This window comes from Diadema antillarum, unplaced genomic scaffold, assembly GCF_040938485.1.
Source record: "Diadema antillarum isolate AM-2024a unplaced genomic scaffold, OU_Dant_1.0 scf00000024, whole genome shotgun sequence".
NCBI lineage: Eukaryota > Metazoa > Echinodermata > Echinoidea > Diadematoida > Diadematidae > Diadema > Diadema antillarum.
The window spans coordinates 817,347-843,554 of record NW_027270913.1 but is presented as its reverse complement, the minus strand read 5'-3'; the positions used below and the strand labels follow the sequence as shown (position 1 = coordinate 843,554).

The following is a 26,208-nucleotide window of genomic DNA, read 5'->3' as shown; positions in this document are numbered from 1 at the left end:
TTTTAGCTAGTCCGACATGATTTTGGGTGGCCAATGGCCAGCGGACCATCGCCAATTTCGAACCCTGAAATCGGTGTTCGGCCCTGCCACTGTCACTGACTGTTTCAATCACATTACATGTAAACGCCATTCGGTGGGGCCACATTCACAAGTATTATTATGGTAGGTGTTCAACACACCGACCGGGTCCATATCTACGGACCGCGCTCTATAATGGCATTGTGCGTACAGAAAGAAAATGTACGCATGGGACTACGCGCAACGGTGTTCGATTCTTCACTGGGCTACGCTACCGAGTAATATGAGGCGAAAATAAATAAGTATTCCCTCTAAATTACCGAAATTTAGCAAAATCGAATAAGATTTATTGTGTAACTGCATATAATTAGGCCTACCTTTGCTGACTCGTTGTTAGATGTAGAGTATCCTTCCGTAATAAATTTGACGATTTTGACCGCAAAATTGTCATTATGCCGCTCTCAGCTCAAACTCCACTGCTTGTACGATCGTGCACACACGTTACACATTCTTGACATAATCATTTTGTCGCCCGCTACGACCGTACGAGTTGAAGCAGAAACGAGAAATAAATGTGCAAAAACAAACCGACTCATCTAATTTATTTCAGTTACGATGAAAAGTTTCCTAATGAAAATCAATTCAAATTCATCAAACAGTCCTTCAAAAGTAATATCGAAGGATTCAAAATATATCAGAATATTATTGGGGAAAAAAATGACGGCTAGAAAAAAACAGCAGCTTGTCGAAAAAACGCATTTAAGTGCGCTTGATACGTGTTGTCAGGGTGGTCGGTTGAAATGTACAGGGCAACTGAGTGCGGAAAAAATGACACCCCACGCGTTCGAAGCCGCCATCTAGAGCGCGTACCTCAGATCGCATTTTCACTGCGCGCTTGTGAATCCAGAGTATTTTCTCCACACGTGACTAAAATTTCAGGCAAATTGTGAGATTTTTCACGTTTCTATTGATAGAAAAACATTAGGTGGTCGGTGTGATGAACACCCAACCATACTATTATTATACAGCTAACAGTACAACACTGTAACCGTGCTTATGTACCCCTGAATGCCACACAGTGCAGTGGGGCTGAATTCACAAGTATAAACAGGCAAGCCGCCATAGTACAGACACTGATGTAACTGAGACAGGCGCAGGCAGTGGTGGGGCCTATTTCACAAGTAGGCCTAGGCCTGTCACTATGCCATATTCTGCACGATTTTACCATGGTTTTTTTTTTTGTGTGTGTGAGTGTGTTCTTTTTTTGCTCTTTTTCCTTTTTTTAGTTTTGGATGTTACTGTCCAGGTCTAACATCAGGGAGGTAAAAATTTTGCAGGCAAAACTGCAGCAGTTCAGAAAATTAGAATTTACTCAAAAAAAAAAAAAAAAAAAAAAAAAAAAAAAAAAAAAACAGTGTATGAACACTGTTATTCGATCACCACGCAACACAAGCTATCTGTGTGACAAGTGCCATGGAATTGCACCGGGAGTCAATTTTCTTTTAGTCTCTGTAATCTATCAAGGGTTGTACCAATATGCATGGCACTAATTTACTATTACATTGTACGTTTTAACATTTTTTAACAATATTTTTAATTTGTCTGTTTGCTTGTTTTTTTTACTTTGTTTCATGGTTGTTTATCATGTCACCTGTCTTACCATATTTCTGTAATTTGTTTTCTCTGCTGACTAGATAAGTACCATGACAGAGGCACAGGCAGTCCGTGTTGTGCCCTCAGGGCACATATACAAGCAAATATTTGATGCACAGGTGAGTGTAGTGTGATTAGAAAAAGATCTTTGTTATTCAAGCAGGTACAACTAATTTTCTACCTAAATGCCTTGAAGGATAAAATGGTAAAAATGGACTGAAAAAAAGAAGAATTTGACTGTGAGCCAGTCCATATCAGTCATTTCGAGAACTTCTGCTGATTTTTCCTTTCCAATCAATTTAGTTTGTCTCAGAGACCTAAAAATACATTCTTTGAAATGTCCAGACAGATCTACATCCTACATGACAAGCTGTCATGACTGTCTGATAAATGACCTCTGATATAGATGACCACTGCTTTCAACAAAACATCACCATATTGCTGTAATATCAGAGCATGAAATGAAAAATTCAAAAAGGTGATAGAGAACTGTCATTGTAGTTCAATTACAAGTGGGGGGGGGGGGGGGAGATGGAGGGTGGAAGAAATGTGAGTAGTGCCAATTGCTCAAAAATCCATGCAACTTCATAATTTTCACCAATGTAGGTGCAACTGGTGAAGACCCTGGAGCAGGCTGATCATCCCAAGCAGCAGAGTGAGCCCAAGACTACATCCATTCCCCTGGTCCATGAGGACAGAACAGAGATGGGGAAGAGTTTACTCCCCTCACGGCACATCAAATGGCTTGAGAGTCTGCCAAACAACCGCGACACTGAAAATCCTGTACTTTACAGGTGAGACCAAGAATTAAATGCAAAGTGTTGCGACAGAAATGTTTTCAAGCGTTTGCAGTTCTGTTTGTTATTACCAGGAGGTGGATCTGACCTACTGTAAATAATATCAGAATGTTTACATTTCTCAGATGTAGCTCAATTCCTTCAAAATCAATTCCATCAAAATTGTCGTTCTTTGTATGATTGACGTGACTTAATAGGTGATACAATTTGTAGAGACCTATTTGGATTATTCATGTAGAATAATAGATAGCTGTGATTTGTAAGATACAGCCATGTAGGTCTCCTGTAGCCGACAAAAAGAGAATAAAGAAAAAGTGTACAGTGTCTACTCTCTTCAGCTTTAGTTGGCTTCCCATTTGATGTTTGTTATTGAGCAACATGCTATTTTTTTTTATTCCTTGAAGGCATTAGGAAATGATAGTTGGGCAGGTGAGGATAAGATGGGTCATGAGACTCGGTATACGTTGTAAGTCTGTAAAAGTAGTGGGTATGTGCATGAGCACATGCTAGAAAATGAACCCTGATGGCTTACTGCATGCCTATGACGATTTGTGTTGTTCTTCTCAGACATTCTATTGAGAGTGCCCAGAAGAAGGCTGAGGAACCAGTCTCTGTGATTGCTGGGAGAGAGGTCAGAGGACTGGCAAGCACTGTGGGTAAGTCATGTCCAGATAGTAGGCTCAGACAGAAGCTGTGTATTCTTTTAATCCAACCTGAACCACTCTCCTTCTTCCCTGAAGGAGTAGTTGGATGGCAGTCAAGACTGGCACTCGCACACATTCTAAACCCTTGTATTTGTTTATGTTGTCACAAACATCGGTTAGTAACATGCTCATGTTCCATAATGATATTTTGATAATCCTTTGGAACACACTGAATCCCCTCCATTCTGTAAACTAAATGGCCTGAAGCACAAAAAGTTTGTCATTGCGACACCTCCTCCTCCAATTTCTTGCAAATAAAAGAAAAAAATGAAACAAAATGGCTGATTTACTCTATGCTTGTCAAAATCACTCATGTACAAACTTGAAATTGTATGTGTATGTGTGTCTGTGTGTGTTTCATAGATGAATTGTTATGGTCTGAGAATTATTATTCCATCCAACATTCATGTCAAAGGAATTTCCAATAATTTTTTGGATTTGTATGTAGTATGATCTTTAGGATCTTTATTTTTCTGAACTGTGGTAATATTTCAGAATAAGGCAAAGCTGAAGCTCATATCAAATGCAATATACAGCTATGTTACTGGGTGTGTTTTTTTTTTCAACATTTACACTCATACAAAATGAATGAATTGAATACACATTGTTGACAGTTTCATTGTCTCCTTTTGCTCATTTGATTGAATAGAAGCAGAGAAGTTGGGATCAGACATCATTGACCGACTAGCAGAGAGTAGGAGAGTGAGGCATGAGGAAGCCACTGAGGATCTCCACCATGAATTCACCATCATCGCCAATGTGAGACCATCACTCTCAAATCCCATATCCATCCTCTAGCACTTTCACTTTTCTTTATTTTTATATCTCTCATATTCAGTTTTGTTGCTCGTCCTTTGAAACTAATGGTAGCGATTTGCATTTGTGAATTTTATCTTTATATCAGCTATTGATTACTCATATCAAATTTTTGCCAGTACCCTGTGCAAAGGAGCATTGCTAACCCATTATCCCTGTAATATAGCAATTTTCCATAGATATAGTACATGGTTCAGCCAGTTCTGAGGGGCAGTGAGGTAGATCATAGCTGTATATGTTTCTCAGGCATATTTGAATGCCCAAAACAGTGCTGGACAATACAGCTATAATTTTTTTTTTCTTGCACATTGCACCAAAATACTGCAGAATTATATTACATGTGAAATTTTCTGTGTAATTTCATTTTATTATTGGGCACATATTCCTTTTTATATCTTATTGTCTGTATATGGATTGTATTAATCATTTGTTTGTTTGTTTGTGTGTTTACAGTCGTCTTTGAAATGAAAATTGAATATGATTGCTTTGAATTCAATTCTGCTTTACATCCACAACCTGATAGGCTTTGTTTTTGTAATGAAAAGACATTATAATCATGATAATATCATTATAATGGCCATAATAGTATAGCTTGTACTGTTTACCTTTTGCAATTTATCTTAGAATTCATGTAGTACTTGATTTTGAATAATTGTGCCTTCTTATTTCTTGAATCACTCTTCATCCCACACAGGATATAGAACCCAAGATTGCTGCTGCAGGGGAAATACTTCTCAAGAAACTTGAAGAAAATGACAAAGGTTAGCATCCAAATTTGCCTGTATCCTGAGACTGAACTGAGGGAATACTAAGAATTGAAGTATTTTACATTTTAGTAATTCTTTTCTTTGGCCAAAAAGCAAGGTTTGTTGAGGTTTTTGCCAACAATATCTCTCCAGTAAAGAATTATGTTCCAACCTGGCCAAACAACCTTCTCAGTACTACTTGTCATGATAAGTGTGTGCGGGAAACAGATAGGGGCATTGGTTGCAGATGAATCAAAGAGTGGATACATGTATAAAAGGAAAAGTATTTCCCTTCTTTGAATTATGTCTGAAGTTAGCAATGCACCATGTCATTCTTTAGAGAAAAAAAAAATGTTGGTGCTGAAATATTCAGAGAGGAAAAACTGGGATTCAAAACCGAGTCATGCTGTGCAAATACACATTTGTCTGTCCTATGACACTAATGTTTCACTAATTGTCATTGAATCTGTTGAATCTAAAGATACACACAGTATCTGTGGGTAGTAGTCTATAGATGTAGTTATAATGTCAGCTTATCCATTCTTTATTACTTACAGCGAGTCACATGTCAAACTGCTCTATAGACTTAACTTCCCTGTCCACAAACAGTATGATTTTTTAAATGTCCCCTCCATTTTGTTCAAGACGAAATTTTGGGTGGTTACAGCTGATATTCAGACTATTCTGTTGTTTTCACAATGACATTACATTTTCAAGGGGAATGCTGCATGTGTGTACTCGCTAAATAATGCTACGTACTGATACTTGTACAATATGCCAAGTACTTCAAAATTCAGCATGGAGACACCATTGCTGACAAGGGTTACTCAGCCCTTTACCAGAAAAATGAAACACACCAAATTGTACAGCCAAACACTGTATTGTTTTACTCCTCACATGAAGAATAATTTTCATTATTGGATGTTATCATGTTTGTTCTTATTCCTTTCTCCCTCTGCAGAAATTGACAAGATGCTGGCAAAGATAGCTGATGATGATGTAAGTTTGTTTGAACTACACAAACCTTGACCTAGCTCATAGAATTGTCTCTTGTGACGCTTTCCTTTAGACATATATGTGATCCAAATTGCAGTGTGTTACAGTTTTGCAGCCAAGCTTTGAGCAACATCCCATATTTATCAGCTATATGTGTGCATGTGTGGATGCAAACTGAATACTGATGAATGAATGCTGTAACTCAACTGAGAGATTCAGTTAGTCAGTGTCTATTTGCCTGTAATGGAGTTGTCTGTCTCATTTTCTTTTCTTTTCTTTTTTTGAGACTTATTCTGCTCGTCACTGGGTGAAGGAACAATAATATTAGCTTGAGAGTGTACAGGTATGTGAGTGAATAGAGGGTGCTTGTTATTTGTTGATAGACATGTGAAATCAAAACGATTCAAGACTTGAAAGAGGAAATTATTGCAATATATTTCTCTCTGTTTGTGACATGTTGTTCATGTATATATGGTTTATTGCAATTGTACTGCCAGATAAATGTTGATGATGATAATGATAATAATCCCATTAATGTTTTCTACCTATTATCAAAATCATGTCAAGGAATGTAGGGAACAGAGGGAAAGTTAAGGGATGTAGATTACACTTCTAGGGACTTTGAAAGAGGAAGTCATTAAGTACGAATAGAAGAATTCACTTCTTCCAATGTTTACCTTGAAGTTTCAATTCTAGTCGAGCTGATGCATCAATCAAAGCACTTCTTCAATATAAGTTCCAGTTTTTCACAAAGTCTCAACCTTTCCTTTTTAAATGTGCAGGATTTGAAAGGTTACCATCTCTCTGAGCTAGTCAGCTTGTGGGATGACATAGAGCAGCAGGCATCCATACGCAGACAGTACATTGATGAAATGGACACCACTCTGCAGGCCCTTGAAGATGACAGACTAAAGAAGGTAAAGTGTGTGCAGTTTTGAGAAGTGCACACATTTTCATTTTGTTCATGTGTTTATGTTTTGTCTCTCCAGTAGTAGTTGTTTCAGACTCTCTTGTTAGTGAGTAGCAATCTGAGGATTTGTCATCTCATTTTCCTTTGCTATGTCCCTTCACTCAAATGAAGCGCAGTTTTAATTTCACGTCTCGGCCATAGATGCAGCATGCACAAATCCGTCAGTGGGATTTGTTACTTTGTACGTTATCGATTCAAAGTATTTTATGAAGTGGCCATGGCAAGAGGCTGTGGTCCCAGTGATGCTTTTGTATTGGCTGTGAACTGGACCTACTCTCTTTTTTTTCTCTTTTTTTTGATCAGTACTCGTACTAGACATAATTTTCTTATATGATGCACCAAAACTCACTAGAGTCTGGCCGATTTAAAGAACGCCCAATCTACTCCAGTGAATGTTCTTGTGGCAAAACTGTACAATATCAGAGAATAATCTGTGTTTATTTAACTTGATAAAAGGCGATTTGTTGATCAGTTACAATAAAAACAACTTGATGCAAGAATCATTAATTTAAATGAATACTTAACACCCACTGCTATTAGGGATCAGAACCATCAATGGCTATCAGGCAGAAGCTTGGTAGTCTAGTGGACATGACACCTGTCTAGCAATTAGGAGGTTGTTGGTTCAGGTCCAACCCGTGTATGATGCCCATGACTTTTATCATGACTATTACTAATACACTGAATAATTTATGTTTATGTACGTTGATGAAGGGTAATTTGTCAACCAATTGGAGCATCAGAGGAGTTTTGTAAATGATAGAATGTGTGCATCTGATCTCTTCAATGCCCATCCACAGTTGAAAAATGTGCTGAAATCCTATGCCAAGAAAATGGAGGGCATTGCCTATCTGATGCCACCAGACGTCCAGCGACTCATCGAGAAGGAGTCCACCATCATCAACCAGACGCTCCTGTCAAACCGGCGTGCCTACACTGACCTCCAGGCCCGCCTTATGAAGACAGACATCGAGCGAGACAAGAACCATCACCGTGTGTGGGAGGACCGCCTCGCAGACTGGAGAAAACTCAACATTGACATTGCCATTAAGAAGTTTATGTACGTACTTTGAGAAATCCCTGATTTTCCTGTACACCACCTTGCATGGGGACAGTTTGTATGTCCCGCATACCTTGTTACACCAGATAAGCTGTCTCATTGCCTATTGTCATTTATGAATAGCTAGTGTGAGTTTGTTCGATAGTTTACAAGATTATGGTTATAATCTTAATGTACAGCCTTTGCTGGGGATATTCTATTTCAAGAATGTACTTGACTTGTCATAAGTCCATCACATCCACATGCTAGGTGTTAAATAGAAAGATTGCTCACTATGCAAGTGTTGAAAGTTAAACTATTTCTCTAAATATATACCATCCTAGAACAGACAGTCAGACAGACAGTCTTTTTGTGTATACAGTTATTTACTTGTATTGATATTTGTGAGTGATTTTCAAATTTGTGCTAATTTATAAAAGTATTTGCTAACATATCATGCCCAAACAATTTGCCAAGACTTTTTTTTTTTTTTTTTTTTGGGGGGGGGGGGGGGGGAAGGGGGCATAAGTCATTTAGAGAACATTTTGATTTCACTCGTCATAACATGAAAGTATTTTGTTCTAATGTTTGCCAAATGTTGCCTGTTTACAAACAGTGTTTGAAGTGTGAGAGCATTAGCAAATTAAAGCTACTGCTAACTAACCAAGACTGATGATATTTTGTCTTGACAAAATGGTGATTACCGGTACAGTGAAAATCACCATTTATATACCAAACGGCTGGATTCTTTTCTTTCCTTCCTTGTTGAGGTTGTTGGTTCATTTCCCCAACCATCATTTTCTTTTGTTGCAAAAATCATAAGTTCGCTGTCATCAGAGGACCCGTCTGAAGGTTGATGATGATGTGTTTAATCCATGAATCTGTCATAAAATTCAGTTCACTGTTTCTTCCGTAACAGGGAATTTATGCAGAGCGATAGAATCATCAATCCACCAAAGATCAATGCCTTGATGGACAAGCTGTACACCGAGCAGGTCAAGCTGAACAAAGGCCGTCTTGATATACTGGATAACCTCACGTAAGTTTTGTTTGAAGTGTGTGTATGTTTGAATGGTCTACCCCTTAATTTATAAACTTTACTAGGTTGTAGGCATCTACTACTCATAAGTTCCCTTCTGTGATATTGAGCTGCATCATAAAGGATCAGTCATGAGTCTTTATTCCATGATTTGATTAATCTTGATATTTTAGTCTTGATATTGTGTTGACATAAAATACAAATTGACTCTATTTGACAATTAGCATTATTTTCATATGGATAACTTTTGTGAAATAATGTCTCCAAGAAGGTGACTCAGATCAAATGTGGACTCTTTGTCTCCTTGTCTGTGAGCAGTGAAATGAAGCCACCGAAATCCAGCAAGACGGCAGCGTACCAGTGGAACAAGGAGATTGTTAGCTCCTGTCAGCGGATTGAACAGCTTCATGTGACCTACTTAGATCAGCTCCATGAGGAATATGAGAGTGTGTGCAAAGAGTGCTTGGACCACGTAGAGAACTTCCAGGTATGGCAACTGTTTAGTCAATCTTTGAAGCATTAGAAGAAAATGTTATGGAACTGTTACAGATTGTTACTACTGTCATTGTGGAAATGTAAAATTTTGACAGTTAGAATTTGCAAATTGGACAAGCTGTGTTTACCCACCATGTCCCTCTCAACCCAGGTGTATAAATGGGTGCCTGGCCAACGCCAGGGTTATAACAATGGCAGGGCCCTCTGGTAGAGCAGGGGCAACACTGAAGTGGCTATCCCTGATAAAGGAGACGATATTATTATTGTGTTGTTGTTGTTATGATGGTGATGATTTCAAAATGATTATTTCATAATGTGACACATTGTGGTAAATCATCTCATAACTTTGGGGGAATTTACTGCAAGTATATAGGTGGATTCAGTGAATGCAGAAATGTTCAAAAATATATCAGTGAAGTTTGAGGAAAATCTGACAGTCCATTCAAAACGTACAAAGTTTTAATGTTTTGGTTGACTTAATGTGCCATTACTGCTGGATCAGAAAGCTACAAAAGTTCTTGATGCCTCTCAAATGAAAAAAAAAAGAAAAAAGAAAAAGAAAAACCACTGGGAGTGGTTGGGTTGGGGGGGGGGGGTCAGTGGGAGGAGTTAGTTTTAGTGTCAGACAAAAGGTTGGAATCACATTCATAATTTCCCAATTGTATTGTTTGAATTTACATACCGCTGTATCTGCACCTGCGTTAGGAATAATATGGATATTTACTTGATGCAGAAACAAGGTGTAGATTTTCATCAAGCTTTGTGTTCTCTCTCCCCACTTAGACGGAGCTCATAGAGGCAGGAGTCTGCTCGGACCAGAAAGTGGTTGAGGTCACTGACGATGAGATCTTACCTGAGGTCGGCCGATGCCAGGAGAAATTTGAGCACACACTGGAAGACATGGATGTGAGTATAACACATCACAGAAAGTCCGGGAAAATTCTAAACTTTATTTCACATCTATGGATCATGCCTTACATCGGTCACAACAGTAGGAAGAAGAATACTGGTGTTATTGTACAAACTCATTGTATGCATATGTTAGTCAAGCACAGTTAATTTCTTGACGAGGTATATATCAGTACCTTCAATGTCTATTTTCCACCATTTTCAGTTTGTAAAAGATGTATGAATGTGATTTCTGATCCATTATGCACATCTAGTGGTTATAGAAAGATAGATATGACTGGGAAAGAAACCACTTTTCTTTCCCTCACTCCCAGTTATCCCTGGAGAGGCTCGCAGAGCGCCACGCCCACCAGCTGCGCTCCCTGTTCAAGTTCACCCAGGGCGCCGCCCACTTGTGGGACGTCCATGAGATCAACCTGGCAAAGAAGGAGCGGCAACTACAGGAGCAGCTTGAAGAGTGTCGTCGGCAACACGACAACCTCAACCAGGTTTGTTACTGCCAGGATGATGATAATGATGATTGCTGAAACACTGATGATGATAATGATGGTTATGCAGATAGTGATGAGGACAGTGTTGAAGATGATGGTGGTAATAATCAACCGTGATGATGATGATGATGGTGATGATGATGGTGATGGGGTGATGATGATGATGTAGATTGCAATGCAAACAATGATGATTGTGGTGACGATGCTAATGATAACAGTAGTGATGATCATCATCATGACCATCCTCATTATTGTATCATGCTGTTAAATGTGGAATTTTTGATACCTTACCGTGTAATTTGAATTTCCATCATGAAATTATATTTTGATGTGATCATTGACGGCAGATTTTGTGACACAAACAGTTACAACCTGGAAAATCAAAGTGGTAATTGTGATAAAGGTGTACACAAATGTCATACACTAAGCTATCTTTGTGACATCCAGTCGGTTCTTAAGATGAGCTTTGACTGATAATCACAAGCCTCAATGTTCATGACGAGATCTGGATGTAGGCTCTATGTATAAGCAACATCTTAGATGAACTTGCTTATCTGGTGATTTTTTTTTTTTTTTGGTGAGGCTAGATAATGTCTATATGGCTACAAATAGATCAGGTAATGACATGTATTGGAATAACAGACTCCTTGTGAGAAATCAGTGGATTGTTTCTCCCTACAACCTGTGACTTGACTCCTATCATCTTTCTAGGACATGGAAGCCAACCTTGACATCTTGATGGATCGCTTGAGGCAAGAGAGCAGTGAGGAGGCCCTCAAGAACATGCTAGAGAAAGCAGGACAGATGCTGGACAAGGTCAAGGAGAGGTAAGACAGTCTGCCGTCTATCAACCCTAGCTCCCTGAGATAGCACATCACTGCCGTACCATCCCCATGTACTGTGCACTGGAAAAAGACGCACAAAGCCAGACTGAAAATTGATGGCAAGATTTCACGCCTTATGGTGTATAGTCTGTTGGATTTAATAATCAAGAATCATCATCTTTCCCTTTGTGTTGAATATTTGATGTCTTTGTAAGATATTCTTCAAAATTCTTCTCCTGGATTGCATTGGAAATACCAGTGGGAGCATCCCAGATTTGATGATGTGACAAATCCTTATTGTGTCATAAAGACCACATGTGACCGTGCATCACAAAACAAACAAAAAGTCACATGCACTGATTTTGTGTTAGGATTGAAAAAAGTTGAAATGGGTCAACCCATCCAATTTAGAGTTTTTCATAGTTTCTGAAAGAGCAACTCTTCTTCTACATTATACTAAAGTTTGGGATCATAAAAGGAACAGGAACTTGTGTTTTTAGCAGTTTTTCTTGAACACTTCGTGGTGGAATAGTGTGATTAGGTGTTTCTCATAGAGTCCTCTTTTCATTTCTTAAAAACCCTGTCCATACTCTTCACTTTCAACTCCAATAACTTTGGAAAGAATGATGCTACTGCCTTGAAAGTTGGCATTAATCATTTACAGATTGTGTTTATAAAAGCATGCTTAATTTCAGCTTAATCTAATACTGTAAAACGAGGAATTTTTGTGTGCATTTTGATTTCGCGAATTTCGCGAGCACTAAGATTCGCAAAATTAAAATGCACGCAAAAGTTCTTATCTACACTATATGCATTGAATGCTGGTGGCAGTTCGCGAAAATTTCATGCTGCAAAAAAGGCCATCTGCACCAATTCGGGAAAAATTCATGCCGCGAATATATCATGTTTTACAGTAATCCCTTCATTATTGTTGCTCTGGTGGTTAACATCCTTTTTTTTTGTTCCATTCATCGCACAGCTAGCACGGCTTGAAAAAGATTAAGCGCTTGAATAGACCCTCTACTTCAGAGCCTCTTTTCTCAGTTCACACTTTCCAAAGTGTGTGCTTTCTTTACAATATTAGGATAGGTTAGGAGAGTCCATTTGAATTGAGTTAAACATCATTTTAAAGCTTGAAGTCTGCTCTTTCAGGATCTGCTCTTAACTAAAACTCCATGTGTGGCGACTTTTTGTTGGTTTTGTGATGCAGGGTCACACATATATCCCTCTCTAATTACCAATACCAGCTTTCATTATGTTTATAATTTGTCTGCTCTAGTCCGGTAGTTAGTGAGCTGTCAGCTCATATTTGTATTTTTGCTTCCTCCGTGAAACAGCTACTTCACCTTCTACAAGGACCAAGAGGATATTGTCAAGGGTTACCCAGACATGGTCAGTGAGGAGCTCCAGAGATACGATGGCTCTCTCTGCACTTTCTTTGGAGTGGACAGAGTGGATCCCACCGTAAGTCATTTGCATGTTATCCTGCAAGATATTGATGTTAGATTTGTAAGGCAGGGGGAGGGGTAACTCCGATTAGAATAGATGATGCACATTTTAGCAGTAGTATGTATACCAGCCACATATCTTGACTGAACACAGGTCAAATTTGTTGAGACATACAGTGCATGTTTGAAGCCTAGAAGGTCTAGAAAGGGCATTAATCAATCAATTTAATCACATATTTCATCGGGAACATTGTTACTTCACTTTTGTTTTGCTTGTTACTAATAATCAGTTGTAGTGTATCTTCACGAGGATGTAAGTTTTGATTTCATTTTAATTTGAAGAATCTGATATCAGCCCATATACGATGAAAGTTTGACACCTAGTCTTATTGATTATCAGATTTGTTTACTTTTTTTCTTTCAACCTTTCCAAATATGTGTGAAGGACTTTTCATGTTTTTGCAATGTTTGTAGTCAGAATATTGTGGTTGGCATTTTCAGACTTAACACACCTGTGTTCTAGATTCTAAATACCCCTGTGTTCAGACCACGGTAGAAGGTACAAGCATGATTGACAGTTCCTTTTGAGGGACATGATAATAATTTCATATGTCATTTTGAAATTTGCAGCACTAGCAGATTAAAGCAACTCCCACCTGACAGTGTATTGTTGTAAGTATTCAATCATTTTTAATGTATGGCTGTTTTCTCCTGGTACTTGAGAAGAAGGAAGGGGAGACTGGTGAGGAGAACCAGCAGCAAGAAGGGCAGGAGAAGGAGGAGATGAAGAAGGAGACAAGTAGCTCCCAGCAGGATTCTCAGAGCCCATCACAAGCTGGGAGCAAAGCCAGCAGCCAGGAGGGATCAGGGAGTCGGCCAGAGAGCTCCCACTCTGTCAAATCGGTAAGCTTATAGCTAGACGCTTGTCATCTTTTTCCTTACAGGCATTGTATCATATCATCCCTTATTTCATTCCCTTTGTAGAGGACAAGAAAGTACAATGAGGAATTTGATTTCAAGATTTTAAACTTTTACTGAAGAGATGTTTTGGTTACGTACCTCAGGAACTAGATCTTTCAAAAGGGACATTGCCTTCATTTCCTGTCATTGATGTAGTTGGTCTTCAGCTCAAAGCTAAAGGGTCTCTGTACTGTGAGCCCTAAATGACTTCATAACCCTTGATTTCTTCATTATCCTGGACCAGCTAAATCTCTCCAGACCCTTAAAATCTCCCCATCTACTTTTCTGTCTCTTTTCAATTTCAAGTTCCATCTCTGATGTCTTTTAACATAGATTGCTTTCCCTGCTGCACTCATTGCAATCAGCTTAAACTATTCTCGTTACAATATAAGGCTGCTCCAAAGTATGCACCCATAACTTACGGTCAATGCACATGTTGCTTGTGTCGTCTAACCCTGGAGTCCTTTGGCCTCTTGTCTGATGCATGCATGTGCGCTATGTGTTATATATTTTTTTCTCATGTTGTTTGTGTGCCCACAAAGGTCTCTTTATCTTCTTTCTTTGTTACAGCCACTTCATGTACACAACTAGGGTTTACTTTCCTGTATCATAACATTAGACACCTTGTGCCTTCCTTGTCTCTTGGTGTACACTCAGTCATATTTGGTGTAATTACACGAAGAATATATTATTCAGCTTTAGTAGTAAAGCACAAGCAGAGCATGGGTATAGTCATGCCATACTTTTATTCACAATAGTACTAGTCTTAATTTGTATTGATAAGCATAAATACATCTGAATTGACAAGCAGATGCAATATAGTATTTCAAGAAATTTGATTTTATTTGGTTGAAGAAAATGGCAAAAGGAAAATTCAGATATTCCATTGCTGTGCTTTTGTTTTTGTTTTTTCAAGACCTTAGATATTTGCTCAATGTTCAGAAACTCTCTCTGTAGCCTTATTTCACTTGCCATCACACTGGTTATTATTGAAATTTTTGCCAAACTTCAGACTCCTCACACTTTTCAGAGTGAGGTTTGTTTCTCTTTCAGAAAGGCAACGTTTAGTAGTTGAAAATCACTGTACAAAAACAGATTATGCATCATTGTGGTATCATGACATCAAATGCCTCAAAACTGGGGGAAAAAGAGTTTGGTTTGACATTCACCAAGAGACAAGTCAGCTCAGGATTGGTATGTTACCAAAGGATCCCACCAAGTCGTGAGCATACTATATATTTAAGTCCTGCTGTCGCTGTGCATGCACCATGCTGCTATTCCATGCATGAAGCACTAATGTCTTGTATGTCCTAACCACCTGTTACTCTATGTCCACCTCTGTCCACCTGTGTCCACATATGTCCACTCACCAGTCTGCCAACAAGAAAAGTGTTAGTTTGAGAAGGACAGCACTCTCTACTGACTTCAAGTCTGGGGTGAGTCTAGGATTGGTCCAGTCTGAAATCTACACCTCTTCATTCAGATATGGTACCTCTTGTATTTCAAGAGGTTGGAATGTTCGTCCGTCCATTAATTCAGTTCAGATACAATAGTACTTTGTGTTGTGTTCATGATGTATGTGTTATGGATTTATCATGTCCTATTGATCCTTGTTTTTACAACATTAGCATTGGAAATGGATGTTATGTATTTGTCATTTTGACCAAACTATACACATTTTCCTGAACCATGCTGACTTTCAAGTTTGCAAGTTTAGATATCTAGTGAAGTTGTGGAAGCAGCTAAATCATCTAGGCCTACAACATCATCTTACAGACTTGATTTAAACTAACATTTCCTATAAGTTAACACTCAACCTGTGTTTTGCAAAGATTATTTTTTTTTTTTTTCAAAATTTGCTCATTAGATCATTCAAAGAGTGATTCTTAATGAGGGTGACCATCATATGCACTAATCCATCTCACAACCAGAAAGCCACTCTGAAGAATCCTCAAGAATTATGAATGAAGTTTACCCTTTCCACAATCCGGTTAGTACATTTCATGTGTGTCTCTCATATATACAGAGCTCCTCTGCACAACCAGGCAACTCAGCCTCAGAGACCATCGACCAGGATTCGGTTCCCCCTGTCGTCAGGGAAGTCCTGTCGACCTCCAACGGCACCAACTTCTACGTCCTGACAGTGGGCGGAGCTCTGGGAGGGGAGGAGGAGGAGCCAGGACAGGGCGGGGACTCCCGGGAGGGAGGGGTGCCAGAGGAAGGGTCACGCCCAGTTTTCCTGCAAAACGTCACCATTCCGGCAGAAATGCTGCAGAACTTGCGGAAGAAGTGAGTGATATTTCAGAATCTCTCACTGTCTCACATGATTAGTCTTTATTTTCTGTATTTACAAGTGATCTATTGATTTATTGATTTATTCATAAGTCATTTATTGATTTGTCATAGTAGTCTGATACACCAAGAATCACACTTTGTGGAGGTAAAGAACATACACCATGAGATTTTTAATGAGTGTCATCATAATAGTGTTTGGGAATAGATGGTCATGAATGTTAAGACAAAGAATAAGGACTTTCAACTGAACGAGACGATATGTGAAAAAAAAAATGTTTTTATACTTGTGTGTAATTGTACTTTCAACTGAACGAGATGATGTGTGAAAAAAGAAAAAAAAAAAGGTTTATACTTATGTGTAATTCTACTTAAAGTGGGGAGAGCGATCATGAAAACATTTGCCCATATTCCTTGAATATTTGAAACAACAGGGGCATTATGAACACAAACCAGCTCCTTATTAAATTTTCTTTTGCTTTCACAGCATGCGGGCCTCCTTTCTAGAGCACCTGGAAGAGTGGATGGTGTATGCCATGGAGAGAGCACACAGTGTGGTGGCTGCTAAGGTAAGATGGAGCATGTGGTGTCAGGTGGTACATGGCAATCAAATACAGCATCCAAATAATGATAATTGACGATGTTATGATGGTACAGTCGAACCTGTCTATAGCGGCCACCCCAAGGGTGACGAAAAAAAGTGGCTGTCATAGACAGGTGGCCGCTATAGACAGGGTCGTTAATGGCTTTTCTCTTGAGGGGAATTCTGTTTAGTGGTTGCATATGGCAGATGGTCGCTATAGACAGGTTTGACTGAATATAATTCCATCAATGAGCATGTATTGAGAAAATTGATTGTTATCCAGGAAAAATTGTCTGCCAAACATTGCATTTAAAACCCTTGGGAGAAGCAGTGCTTTACTCTTGCTTTCATAGACTCTGAGAGTGGTGAAGCATTAGGAATTGTTACTTCTTCTGTGTGCCAAATACATAAAGCATTGCTCCTTTTGAAATCGTGTATTGAATGTTCCTTTCTTCTGTAGATGTGAATTGTCTGTCAAGAAATTTGCTGAATTCAAATGTGAAATAGAAATACAGGATTGATCAGAACTTGTGATTTTTCTTTGCATATTGAGTTTGTGGCCATCAATTTTAATATTACATATATGAGTCACAGCAGTTATTTGTCAACCTCACATATTCTTCCCACAGTTTTGTCAACTGGATTATATGGCTTTTTAGACAAACATGGAATTTAAGGAAGGTTTCAAATTGCTTATAGATATTTTTACTGTTTGATACAAAGTTAACATAAAATGGCTGCCAATGTTCCCCATCATAACATGAACCATGAAGATTTTAGAAGAAAAAACTCAGTGATAGAAAAAGGAAAACAAAGCTTGTGGTGTTTCTTGCATTTATTTTCAGCTCCATGAGTGGAGACATGGCTAAGTGTTTCTCTGTCATCTTTGAGGGGAAAATGTGAGGTTTTTTTTATCATGTCAATCAAACTTTCACTCTTGATGGTCTCACCCTGTTTCTTGACGGCCGACAGATGGAAGAGCTGAAGAGTGAGTTGGACCTTCGTCTCCACCTACACGAGCCCCGCCCCCAGCGCACAGAGCTGGATGTTCACAACGTGCGGGCCGCCGAACTTTTGCTCCACCAGGAGCGAGTGACCAAACACTCCCGAGGGGTGTCTGGCGCCCTCTCGGAGATCAAGCAGCGCTTTGCTGCCATGCAGAAGGAACACGACGGCGTTGTCGAGCGCTTCCGCCAAGACATTGACGCCATGGAGAACGTCTTTATCAATGCTTCTCGCTCTGCCGAGTAAGACACACTCACACACCAATGTGTTTCTTAATGCACAGTTGTCATCATGATCACCTTGATATCTGGATATATTATACTGTAATTGATGTTTAACATGCTATATTGCAAGCTCTTGATCAAATGAGAAAATTAGCTAATAACTAGAATTGGGTTTAGCTGTAATACCTAAATAGTTTCTTTGTTTCTTTTCTAGGTGGTTGACTATTCAAAATTGGTTTTTCAAAAAAGAAAAAAGAGAGAAATCAAAATAATGCGTGTAATCCCATTGTGTGAGCACCGCCTTCTACTAATACACACTTGAACTACCTGTTACCAAATGATTATCAAACCGATGATAAGTGGAGACTGGTAATGAAATTGAATCTCCAGAAAGTGTAACACAAACACACTGTTTCACAAAGCTGCAAACTAGGATGTTTTCATTATACCTTGATACCTTGATGCAGTAATCCCGTGAAGTAGCTCTTATATGAAGCTATACTGGGATGAACTTGAGCAGTGTGTCTTGAGGGGGTGTCATTCAATGTATGTACAACAGTCTCACTATCATACAATTAAATGTGACTATGAGTGCTTAGTGCGAGTAAAAACTGCGTCGATCCTCCTACATGGTGGCAGATCCAACAGGGCTGTAGAAGATGTTATAAAAGATTATATTCTGTATTTTGTTGTCTTTTTTATCATTACTCACAAGACAAAAAAAGAAGAAGATGTTTTTAAAGTAAGAGATATGTTGCATGCTTGGTACAAGCAATTTTCTCAATATAAATCAAACTGTGACTTTTGCCTGTAGAATATGTTATTTTGGCATCCCTTCTTTTTAGATTGTAAAGAAATTCATTAAATGAGTGGGGAAATGAAGAAATAGAATTATGAGGGACTAGTGTACCTAAAGCCACCTGAAAAAAAGATATGCCATAATAGACTTTCATGCAGTGATTACTTGTTTCCCACTGCAGCCTGGTGGCGCTGTCACACCAAGTCAACACCAAAGTGGAGAGTCACATGGACGTCATCAGGGCATCCCTCAGGCAGTTCAGGCAGTACCTGGATGACACACTGCAGATGCTGCGGGAATCCAACGCAAGATTCATCAAGTCCTTTAAGTAAGTCTGTAATCTTGTCTGTTATGTATCTATTAGTTAATATTATATGAATGTGCGTATGTATATATGTGTTCATGTATGTATGCATGTATGTATGCATGTATGTATGTGCATAAATGTGTGTATGTTATGTGGTTACATATACATGGATAGCATGATTGATGTTTTTGTGTCCGACCAATATCTTTAAGAACACTATTTTGAAATATGTTATATACATGTAGGTGTGACTCATATGTTTGTAATGCAGTCTTCTAATTTTTTATCTGTATGCATTGCCAAAACTTTCAATGCTCATGTGTTGAACATTGAGTTGTATAGTCTCAAGAATGTAGTTCATTCAATATATTATGTGAGTTCCCTTGTATAATTTCTTTATTCTTTCCACGCTTGAAACATATTTGGCCATGATACAAACCTATTCAAAGATAACTTTGTCTGAGTAAACTAGAACACAATTTTTGCAATGCCTAACAAGGCTTCTATTGGCTGTATTCATAAAAACGTTTACCCTCAGGCTATTTTCCGACGGAGGCAACTTTTCCCCGGAGGAGGTGGAGGCCTACAAGAAGAAACTGGAGAAGCTGGCCATCAAGATAGACTCGGCCGAGGGATTCGTCATGGCCGACCTGGAAGGCATGGAGGCAAGGAGACTGACGCAGGCCACCAACATCGCTGGCAAGTTTGAAGACAGGTGAGGCCATGGTGGGAAGATACTGGTTGGTGTTTGTTCTGTATCGTTACAGTTGCAGTTCTATCATTTGGCACTGGTGCAAGATTTCTCATGTGCCGGCTGTTTGAAAGAAACCTCAGATTGTACAACAGGCTTTGAACATGGCTGTCAAATTAGAAGGCATGCAAGAGTGTGAAGAGGAAAGATAATTCGTGATGATGTAATATTATCGTTGTCTCACGTTTGCAAGGTTGTTACTGGCTTGTGAAGGTAGTTAAGTGCCTCTTGTCTTGTGAGATTCATTCTGCGTAAGTCTGCTATTAAGTTTCTTGCATACTTGTTATACTTCAAGAATATGTGACTACATACATATAGGATGGTGAGGGATCAGCATCTAACAATGTTGCAAAAAAATTTGGTGATATAGTGCTAATCTTATTGTGAAAAAAATTTCAAACAATCAGAGTAGCCAGTGAGTTTTGATAGTAACATTGTATTAAAGTGACAAATAATGATAGAATTAGACCAGTGACTCTGGCGATGTGCCACGATGATTATCGATGATTATCATTTGTCAGTGATAATCTCATTTCATCTTTAACCCATTGAAGACTAGTCCCGAGTATACTCAGTCAGATGTCTATGGGAAATGCGTGCTAAAATAAAATCAGTCTGTCCTCAACAAGTTAACATATGCCCTCTTTGTCACATTCGCCGCCATGTTCTCTCCAGATTCAAGAGTCACCTGTTTGACCTGACGTTTATTGAGAAGCTGAGCCGATGGCTGAACAACACCCAGGTGAAGATCAAGGGAGAGGTGGCCGCTAGTAACACTCAGGCACAGAACCTCATGAGGCTGCTCAACACACTGGAAAACAGAGTGGATGCCTGCGAGCGTCCCAATCTGGACAAGGAGGTACGTCTTGGCTGTTACCTTGATTTTCAGTCACTTGGGGGGTTCCTCTTTTTTTTTTTGCTGCAACAGTCACTGATTCTTTCAGCCACATTCTGGAGAATAAAATGAATGCAGCAGAGCACCCCTACCAGTCAGAGCTACAGAACACATGGAATCTGTCTTACTGATAGCCAAGTTTACACATTATAGAACTAGCGTAGTCATTCCTTTGGTTAAAGCTCCGGAGTTGACCGATTTAGGGATAGTGCCTTCATGATATCAAAAGACTGAGATTTGTTGTTGTTTTCAGTTGTTTTAATTAGGTCTTGATGAATTCAGTCAGCTGTCTAATTGGCAATTTGCTTTAACTGCAAAAGGTTCCTTTAGTATGTGAAATAGCAACAGATTGTAATGCAACTGAATGGCAATCAATTGCACTGTTGACAAGATTGCATGTCGGCTCTCTCTGGTCAGTTGAATTGTTGTTGGAGTTTGTTGTCATACTTAATGGTGTCTTTCTTATTATACCCCCGCCAAACGAAGTTTGAAGGGGGTATATAGGAATCAGCGGACGGTCGGGCGGTCGGGCGGTCGGGCGGTCGGTCCATTGCAAATCTTGCGTCGCGAACTACTTCCTCAGTTTTCAACCGATTCCCATAAAACTTGGCACAGATGTGTGCCTTGGGTTGTAGATCTGCAAGACGTATTTTTTGACAGTACCCAAAAGTACGTTGCCATGGTAACGGCATATTATGGGCAAAAATGGGTACAAATCTTGCGTCGCGAACTCCTCCCACAGTTTTTGATCAATTTTTATGAAATTAGGTACAGATGTTCATCTGAATATGTTAATGTGCAAGACACATATTTCCGCAGTGGCAAAAAGTGCGTTGCCATGGTAACGGCATGTTATTGGCAAAATATAGGACAAAATGCTTCATGGCAAAACTGCTTCATCAGTGTTCTTCCAATTCTCATGGAATTCATATTGAATGTTTGTCTTAGGATATAGGTCAGCATGACACATTTCTAGACAGTGACAAAAAGTATGTTGCCATGGTAACAGCTCACATATTATGAACCAAAATGATGGAAAATTTTGTGTTGCAAACTACTTCCTCAGTTTTTGCCCAATTTCCATGAAACTTGGTACAGATGTGTGCCTTTGGTTGTAGATGTGCAAGACGCATTTTTTGACAGTACCCGAAAGTACGTTGCCATGGTAACGGCATATTAATGGCAGAAGATCAAGGAAAGATCTTGCGGATTTAACTACTTCCTCAGTTTTTTGACCAAAGCTTATGAAATGTGGCACACACCTTGATCTTGGTGGGAAGATGTGGAAGACATATTTTTCGGACGTGTCGGAAGCTGCGTTGCCATGGTAATGGCATATAAATGGCAGAAGATCAAGGAAAGATCTTGCGGATTGAACTACTTCCTCTGTATTCGACTGAAGCTCATGAAATGTGGCACACACATTGGTCTTGGTGGGAAGATGTGCAAGACATATTTTTTGGACGTATCGGAAGCTGCGTTGCCATGGTAACGGCATATTAATGGCGGAAGATCAAGGAAAGATCTTGTGGATTGAACTACTTCCTCAGTTTTTGACAAAAGCTTATGAAATGTGGCACACACAATAGTCTTGTTGGGAAGATGTGCAAGACATATTTTTCGGACGTGTCGGAAGCTGCGTTGCCATGGTAACGGCATTTAAATGGCAGAAGATCAAGGAAAGATCATTCCTTGGGTAAGACTGTCGTCACGGGGCGGGGGTATTAATCACCTTCAGTGATATTTCTAGTTTGACTTAATTGTCCCCGCCGAACGAGTTCGAGCAGGGGACTATGAAACGGGCTCCGTACGTGTGTGTGTCCGTGTGTCCGTCCGTGTGTCCGTCCGTCCGTCCGTCCGTCCGTGCGTCCGTGTGTGATCAAAATCTTCAATTTGCTACTTCTCTGTCATTTATGAGCCAATTTTGATTCTGTTTGCTTTATATGATAGCACTACATGGGAGCTTTGAAACTTCCACACAGAATTTCAGTCGTGACCTTTGACCTTGACCTTTGACCTATATTGTACATTTTGCTACAAAATGCTACTCCTTCGCCATTTCTAACCCGATTTCGATTCCGTTTGTTTTATGTGATGGCACTAGGTGAGGGCTTCAAAACTTCTACACAGAATTTTGACCTTTGACTTCTTTGACCTTTGACCTTGATTTTTGACCTGTATTGTACATTTTGCTACAAAATGCTACTCCTTCGCCATTTCTAACCCGATTTCGATTCCGTTTGCTTTATGTGATGGCACTAGGTGAGGGCTTCAAAACTTCTACACAGAATTTTGACCTTTGACTTCTTTGACCTTTGACCTTGATTTTTTGACCTATATTGTACATTTTGCTACAAAATGCTACTCCTTCGCCATTTCTAACCCGATTTCGATTCCGTTTGCTTTATGTGATGGCACTAGGTGAGGGCTTCAACACTTCTACACAGAATTTTGACCTTTGACTTCTTTGACCTTTGACCTTGATTTTTTGACCTGTATTGTACATTTTGCTACAAAATGCTACTCCTTCGCCATTTCTAACCCGATTTCGATTCCGTTTGCTTTATGTGATGGCACTAGGTGAGGGCTTCAAAACTTCTACACAGAATTTTGACCTTTGACTTCTTTGACCTTTGACCTTGATTTTTTACCTATATTGTACATTGGCTACAAAATGCTACTCCTTCACCATTTCTAACCGGATTTCGATTCCGTTTGCTTTATGTGATGGCACTAGGTGAGGGCTTCAAAACTTCTACACAGAATGTTGACCTTTGACTTCTTTGACCTTTGACCTTGATCTTTTGACCTATATGGTACATTTTGATACTAAATGCTACTTCCGGCGGGGACATATTTTACGCACCGCGTAATTTCTACTTTTCCTTGTTTGAGTTTACTTTTCATTTTTTTTTTATGGAAGCAGTGGTCGTGACTATGGTGCTTTGCATGTTCTTTGCAGCAAATCACCCCTGGAGAGCTACTGGAGACCCTCCCAGCAACCTTCCAAGCCTTTGATGAGAGGGCCCAGTACCTGAATTGTGCCAAGCACCTCCTGGTCAACCCGCCCTCTATAGTTGGAGCACCGGTATCACGTGGCAACCAGAACCCCGTCGTCAAGGTATTTTGAAATGGATTTTGTTTGAGATTGATTAAACGTGACAGTGTTCAGTACGTTGTGAGCCTTCTATTCTTATTAACTCGGCCAAACAAACAAACAAAGAATTACAGTGTGTTACTCGTGATACAATGTATCTTGTCCACATGACAACATTTCTGCAATTAACTTGTCTCTCAAAACCTATTATCATTTTGGTTGTTAAAGACTATTACCACTTCTGACAAGAAGATATTCAAGGCCTACGACAAACAGAAACAAAGATGATGGAAAAAAAAAGGTCCACAAGTACTTACACTTGGAAAATTAAGAATATATCAGATAATATCATGAGCATTTCAAATGTGACCGTGCATCACAAAACGAACAAAAAGTCGCTCACACTGATTTTGTGTGAGGACTGAAAATAGGTGAAATGGGTCAACGGAGCCGATCTTAACTTATTTCAATATTTTCTGGAAGAGCAAGTCTTCGTCTACATTATGCTAAAATTTGGGATCATGAAACAGGCAGAAAAGTGTGTTTTCTAGCAGTTTATCTCGAATATTTTTTGGCAGAATAGTGTGATTAAGTGTGTCTTTAGAGTCCTCTTTTCATTTCTTAATAACCTTATACACACTCTCCACTTTCAACTCCCATAACTTTTTAAAAGATTATGCTACTGCTTTGAAAGTTAGCATTAATTAAGGACAGAGTGTGTTAATAAGGCATGCTCAATTTCAGTTTGATCTGATAATCCCTTCATTGTTGTTACTCCAGTGGCTTACATCCTGTTTTTTGTCCCATTCATTGCACAGCCAGCACGGCTTGGTAAAGATTAAGCGCTTGAATAGACACTGTACTTCAGAGCCTCTCTCTCAGTTGACACTTTTTCAGAGTGTGTGCTTTCTTTCCAATATTTAGATAGGTTAGGAAAGTCCATTTGATTTGAGTTGTACATCATTTCAAAGCTTAAAGTCTGTTCTTTCAGAATGTGCTCTTAACTAGAATTTCATGTCTGGCGACTTTTTGTTTGTTTTGTGGTGCAGGGTCACAAATAATTTGCTTTTCCAAGATGATTGGTATTTTTTAGTATCAATCTTTTCAACAGTCATTGTGACTCTGTAGTAAGCTCAGTGTCTGTGAAGCTCTAGCTAGCTTAGTTTGTAGCAAGGCCCTTCAAGTTTTACTTAGTCAGTACTCTACTATTCATCCTTAAGGTTTCTCTTGAAAGCAAACATGTTAGTCATTCTGATCCAGACAAGCTGACCATTCACTGTCTTGTCTGTCTGTCTGTCTTGCCTCTCCACAGGTTGGGTTTTGTGGTGACCAGGGAGCCCCAGGACCCCAGCCCCCTAGCACCGCCACTGCCCAGACCCCCATGACCTCCACCACAGCCGCTGCCCTCAAGGCCAGTAAGATGCAGTCTGAAGATGCTGCTGTCTCCATCATCAAGAACATTTTAACGTAAGTACAAAGCTCAGTGTAGAAGACTGGAGAGTGTACAATAAAGGGCAAATTTGCAGATACAAGTTAAGAGTTGTTCAGTATCACAGGAGGCAGTTCTTGTTGTTTTGTTGTTGTTGGTTTTTTTCTTTTCTTTTCTTTTCTTTTCTCTTTTTTCTTGTCGGGGAAACTTATGTGTTTTGATTGAGGACATTAATTATAGACTCAGCATTATGTCTTTGTGCTTATCTTGTCAAAGTAGTTGTTTCTTTTCCCTGCATATGACATGTTTGCTGAGAATAAAACACAAGTTATCAATGCTAGGAGATCAAATCATTTCAGATATACATTATTGCTGGAAATCATAGAGAACTGATGGTTCAACTGATGATTATTTAGAATATAGTGATGTCAATGAATAAAGTATGAAAATGATGATCTATTTTATCTCTTTCTCTTTCTCTTTCTTTAACAGATCTCAGAAACAGAAAAGGAGTGGTCAGATTGAAGAAATGCCATCAACAACCCCTTGTAAGTTGACTTCATGTTTGTGTATCACAGATAAGTACTATATCTGTGCTGAAAATGTCTGTACAGAATTGACTGGCATCTGAGGTAAATAGTATTTAATTCAGTCATATAGTGTATTTGGGTAGGATGAGTTATACAGAAAGGTAAATAAAAACTTTTCATGTTTGAATTCAATCAGTTTTTGTGTCCATCATATTTTGTTATTGTGTATGCCATATGTTTAGCGAGTCTAATATCTTGTGATTCGGGACTTCGGGACAATTTCTGATTGTTGAGACAGTACTGAACAGAGAAATGTATGCATGCACATCGCATTCATGTCCAGATCAAGGTCAATAATCAATAATTTTGCATGTTTTTAAATTCGCGAATT

General features: G+C 39.1%; 1 protein-coding gene across 1 annotated transcript in view; it reads left to right on the top strand.

Annotated features, from left to right (window-relative positions):
- The first annotated feature begins 1,721 nt into the window (after positions 1-1,721).
- The window catches only part of LOC139732330 (coiled-coil domain-containing protein 180-like), a 37,662-nt gene continuing 13,175 nt past the window's right edge, over positions 1,722-26,208 (top strand). Inside the window, exons 1-24 of the mRNA XM_071643200.1 lie at positions 1,722-1,790; positions 2,278-2,465; positions 3,036-3,124; positions 3,822-3,931; positions 4,683-4,749; positions 5,696-5,733; positions 6,513-6,647; positions 7,501-7,760; positions 8,659-8,778; positions 9,097-9,265; positions 10,057-10,179; positions 10,497-10,670; positions 11,385-11,500; positions 12,835-12,961; positions 13,672-13,848; positions 15,932-16,194; positions 16,685-16,766; positions 17,753-18,027; positions 18,990-19,136; positions 19,654-19,830; positions 20,542-20,725; positions 23,724-23,882; positions 25,171-25,325; positions 25,780-25,835. Coding sequence (XP_071499301.1) covers positions 1,722-1,790; positions 2,278-2,465; positions 3,036-3,124; positions 3,822-3,931; positions 4,683-4,749; positions 5,696-5,733; positions 6,513-6,647; positions 7,501-7,760; positions 8,659-8,778; positions 9,097-9,265; positions 10,057-10,179; positions 10,497-10,670; positions 11,385-11,500; positions 12,835-12,961; positions 13,672-13,848; positions 15,932-16,194; positions 16,685-16,766; positions 17,753-18,027; positions 18,990-19,136; positions 19,654-19,830; positions 20,542-20,725; positions 23,724-23,882; positions 25,171-25,325; positions 25,780-25,835 — 3,460 coding nt within the window. The remainder of the gene's footprint in view (positions 1,791-2,277; positions 2,466-3,035; positions 3,125-3,821; positions 3,932-4,682; positions 4,750-5,695; positions 5,734-6,512; positions 6,648-7,500; positions 7,761-8,658; positions 8,779-9,096; positions 9,266-10,056; positions 10,180-10,496; positions 10,671-11,384; positions 11,501-12,834; positions 12,962-13,671; positions 13,849-15,931; positions 16,195-16,684; positions 16,767-17,752; positions 18,028-18,989; positions 19,137-19,653; positions 19,831-20,541; positions 20,726-23,723; positions 23,883-25,170; positions 25,326-25,779; positions 25,836-26,208) is intronic.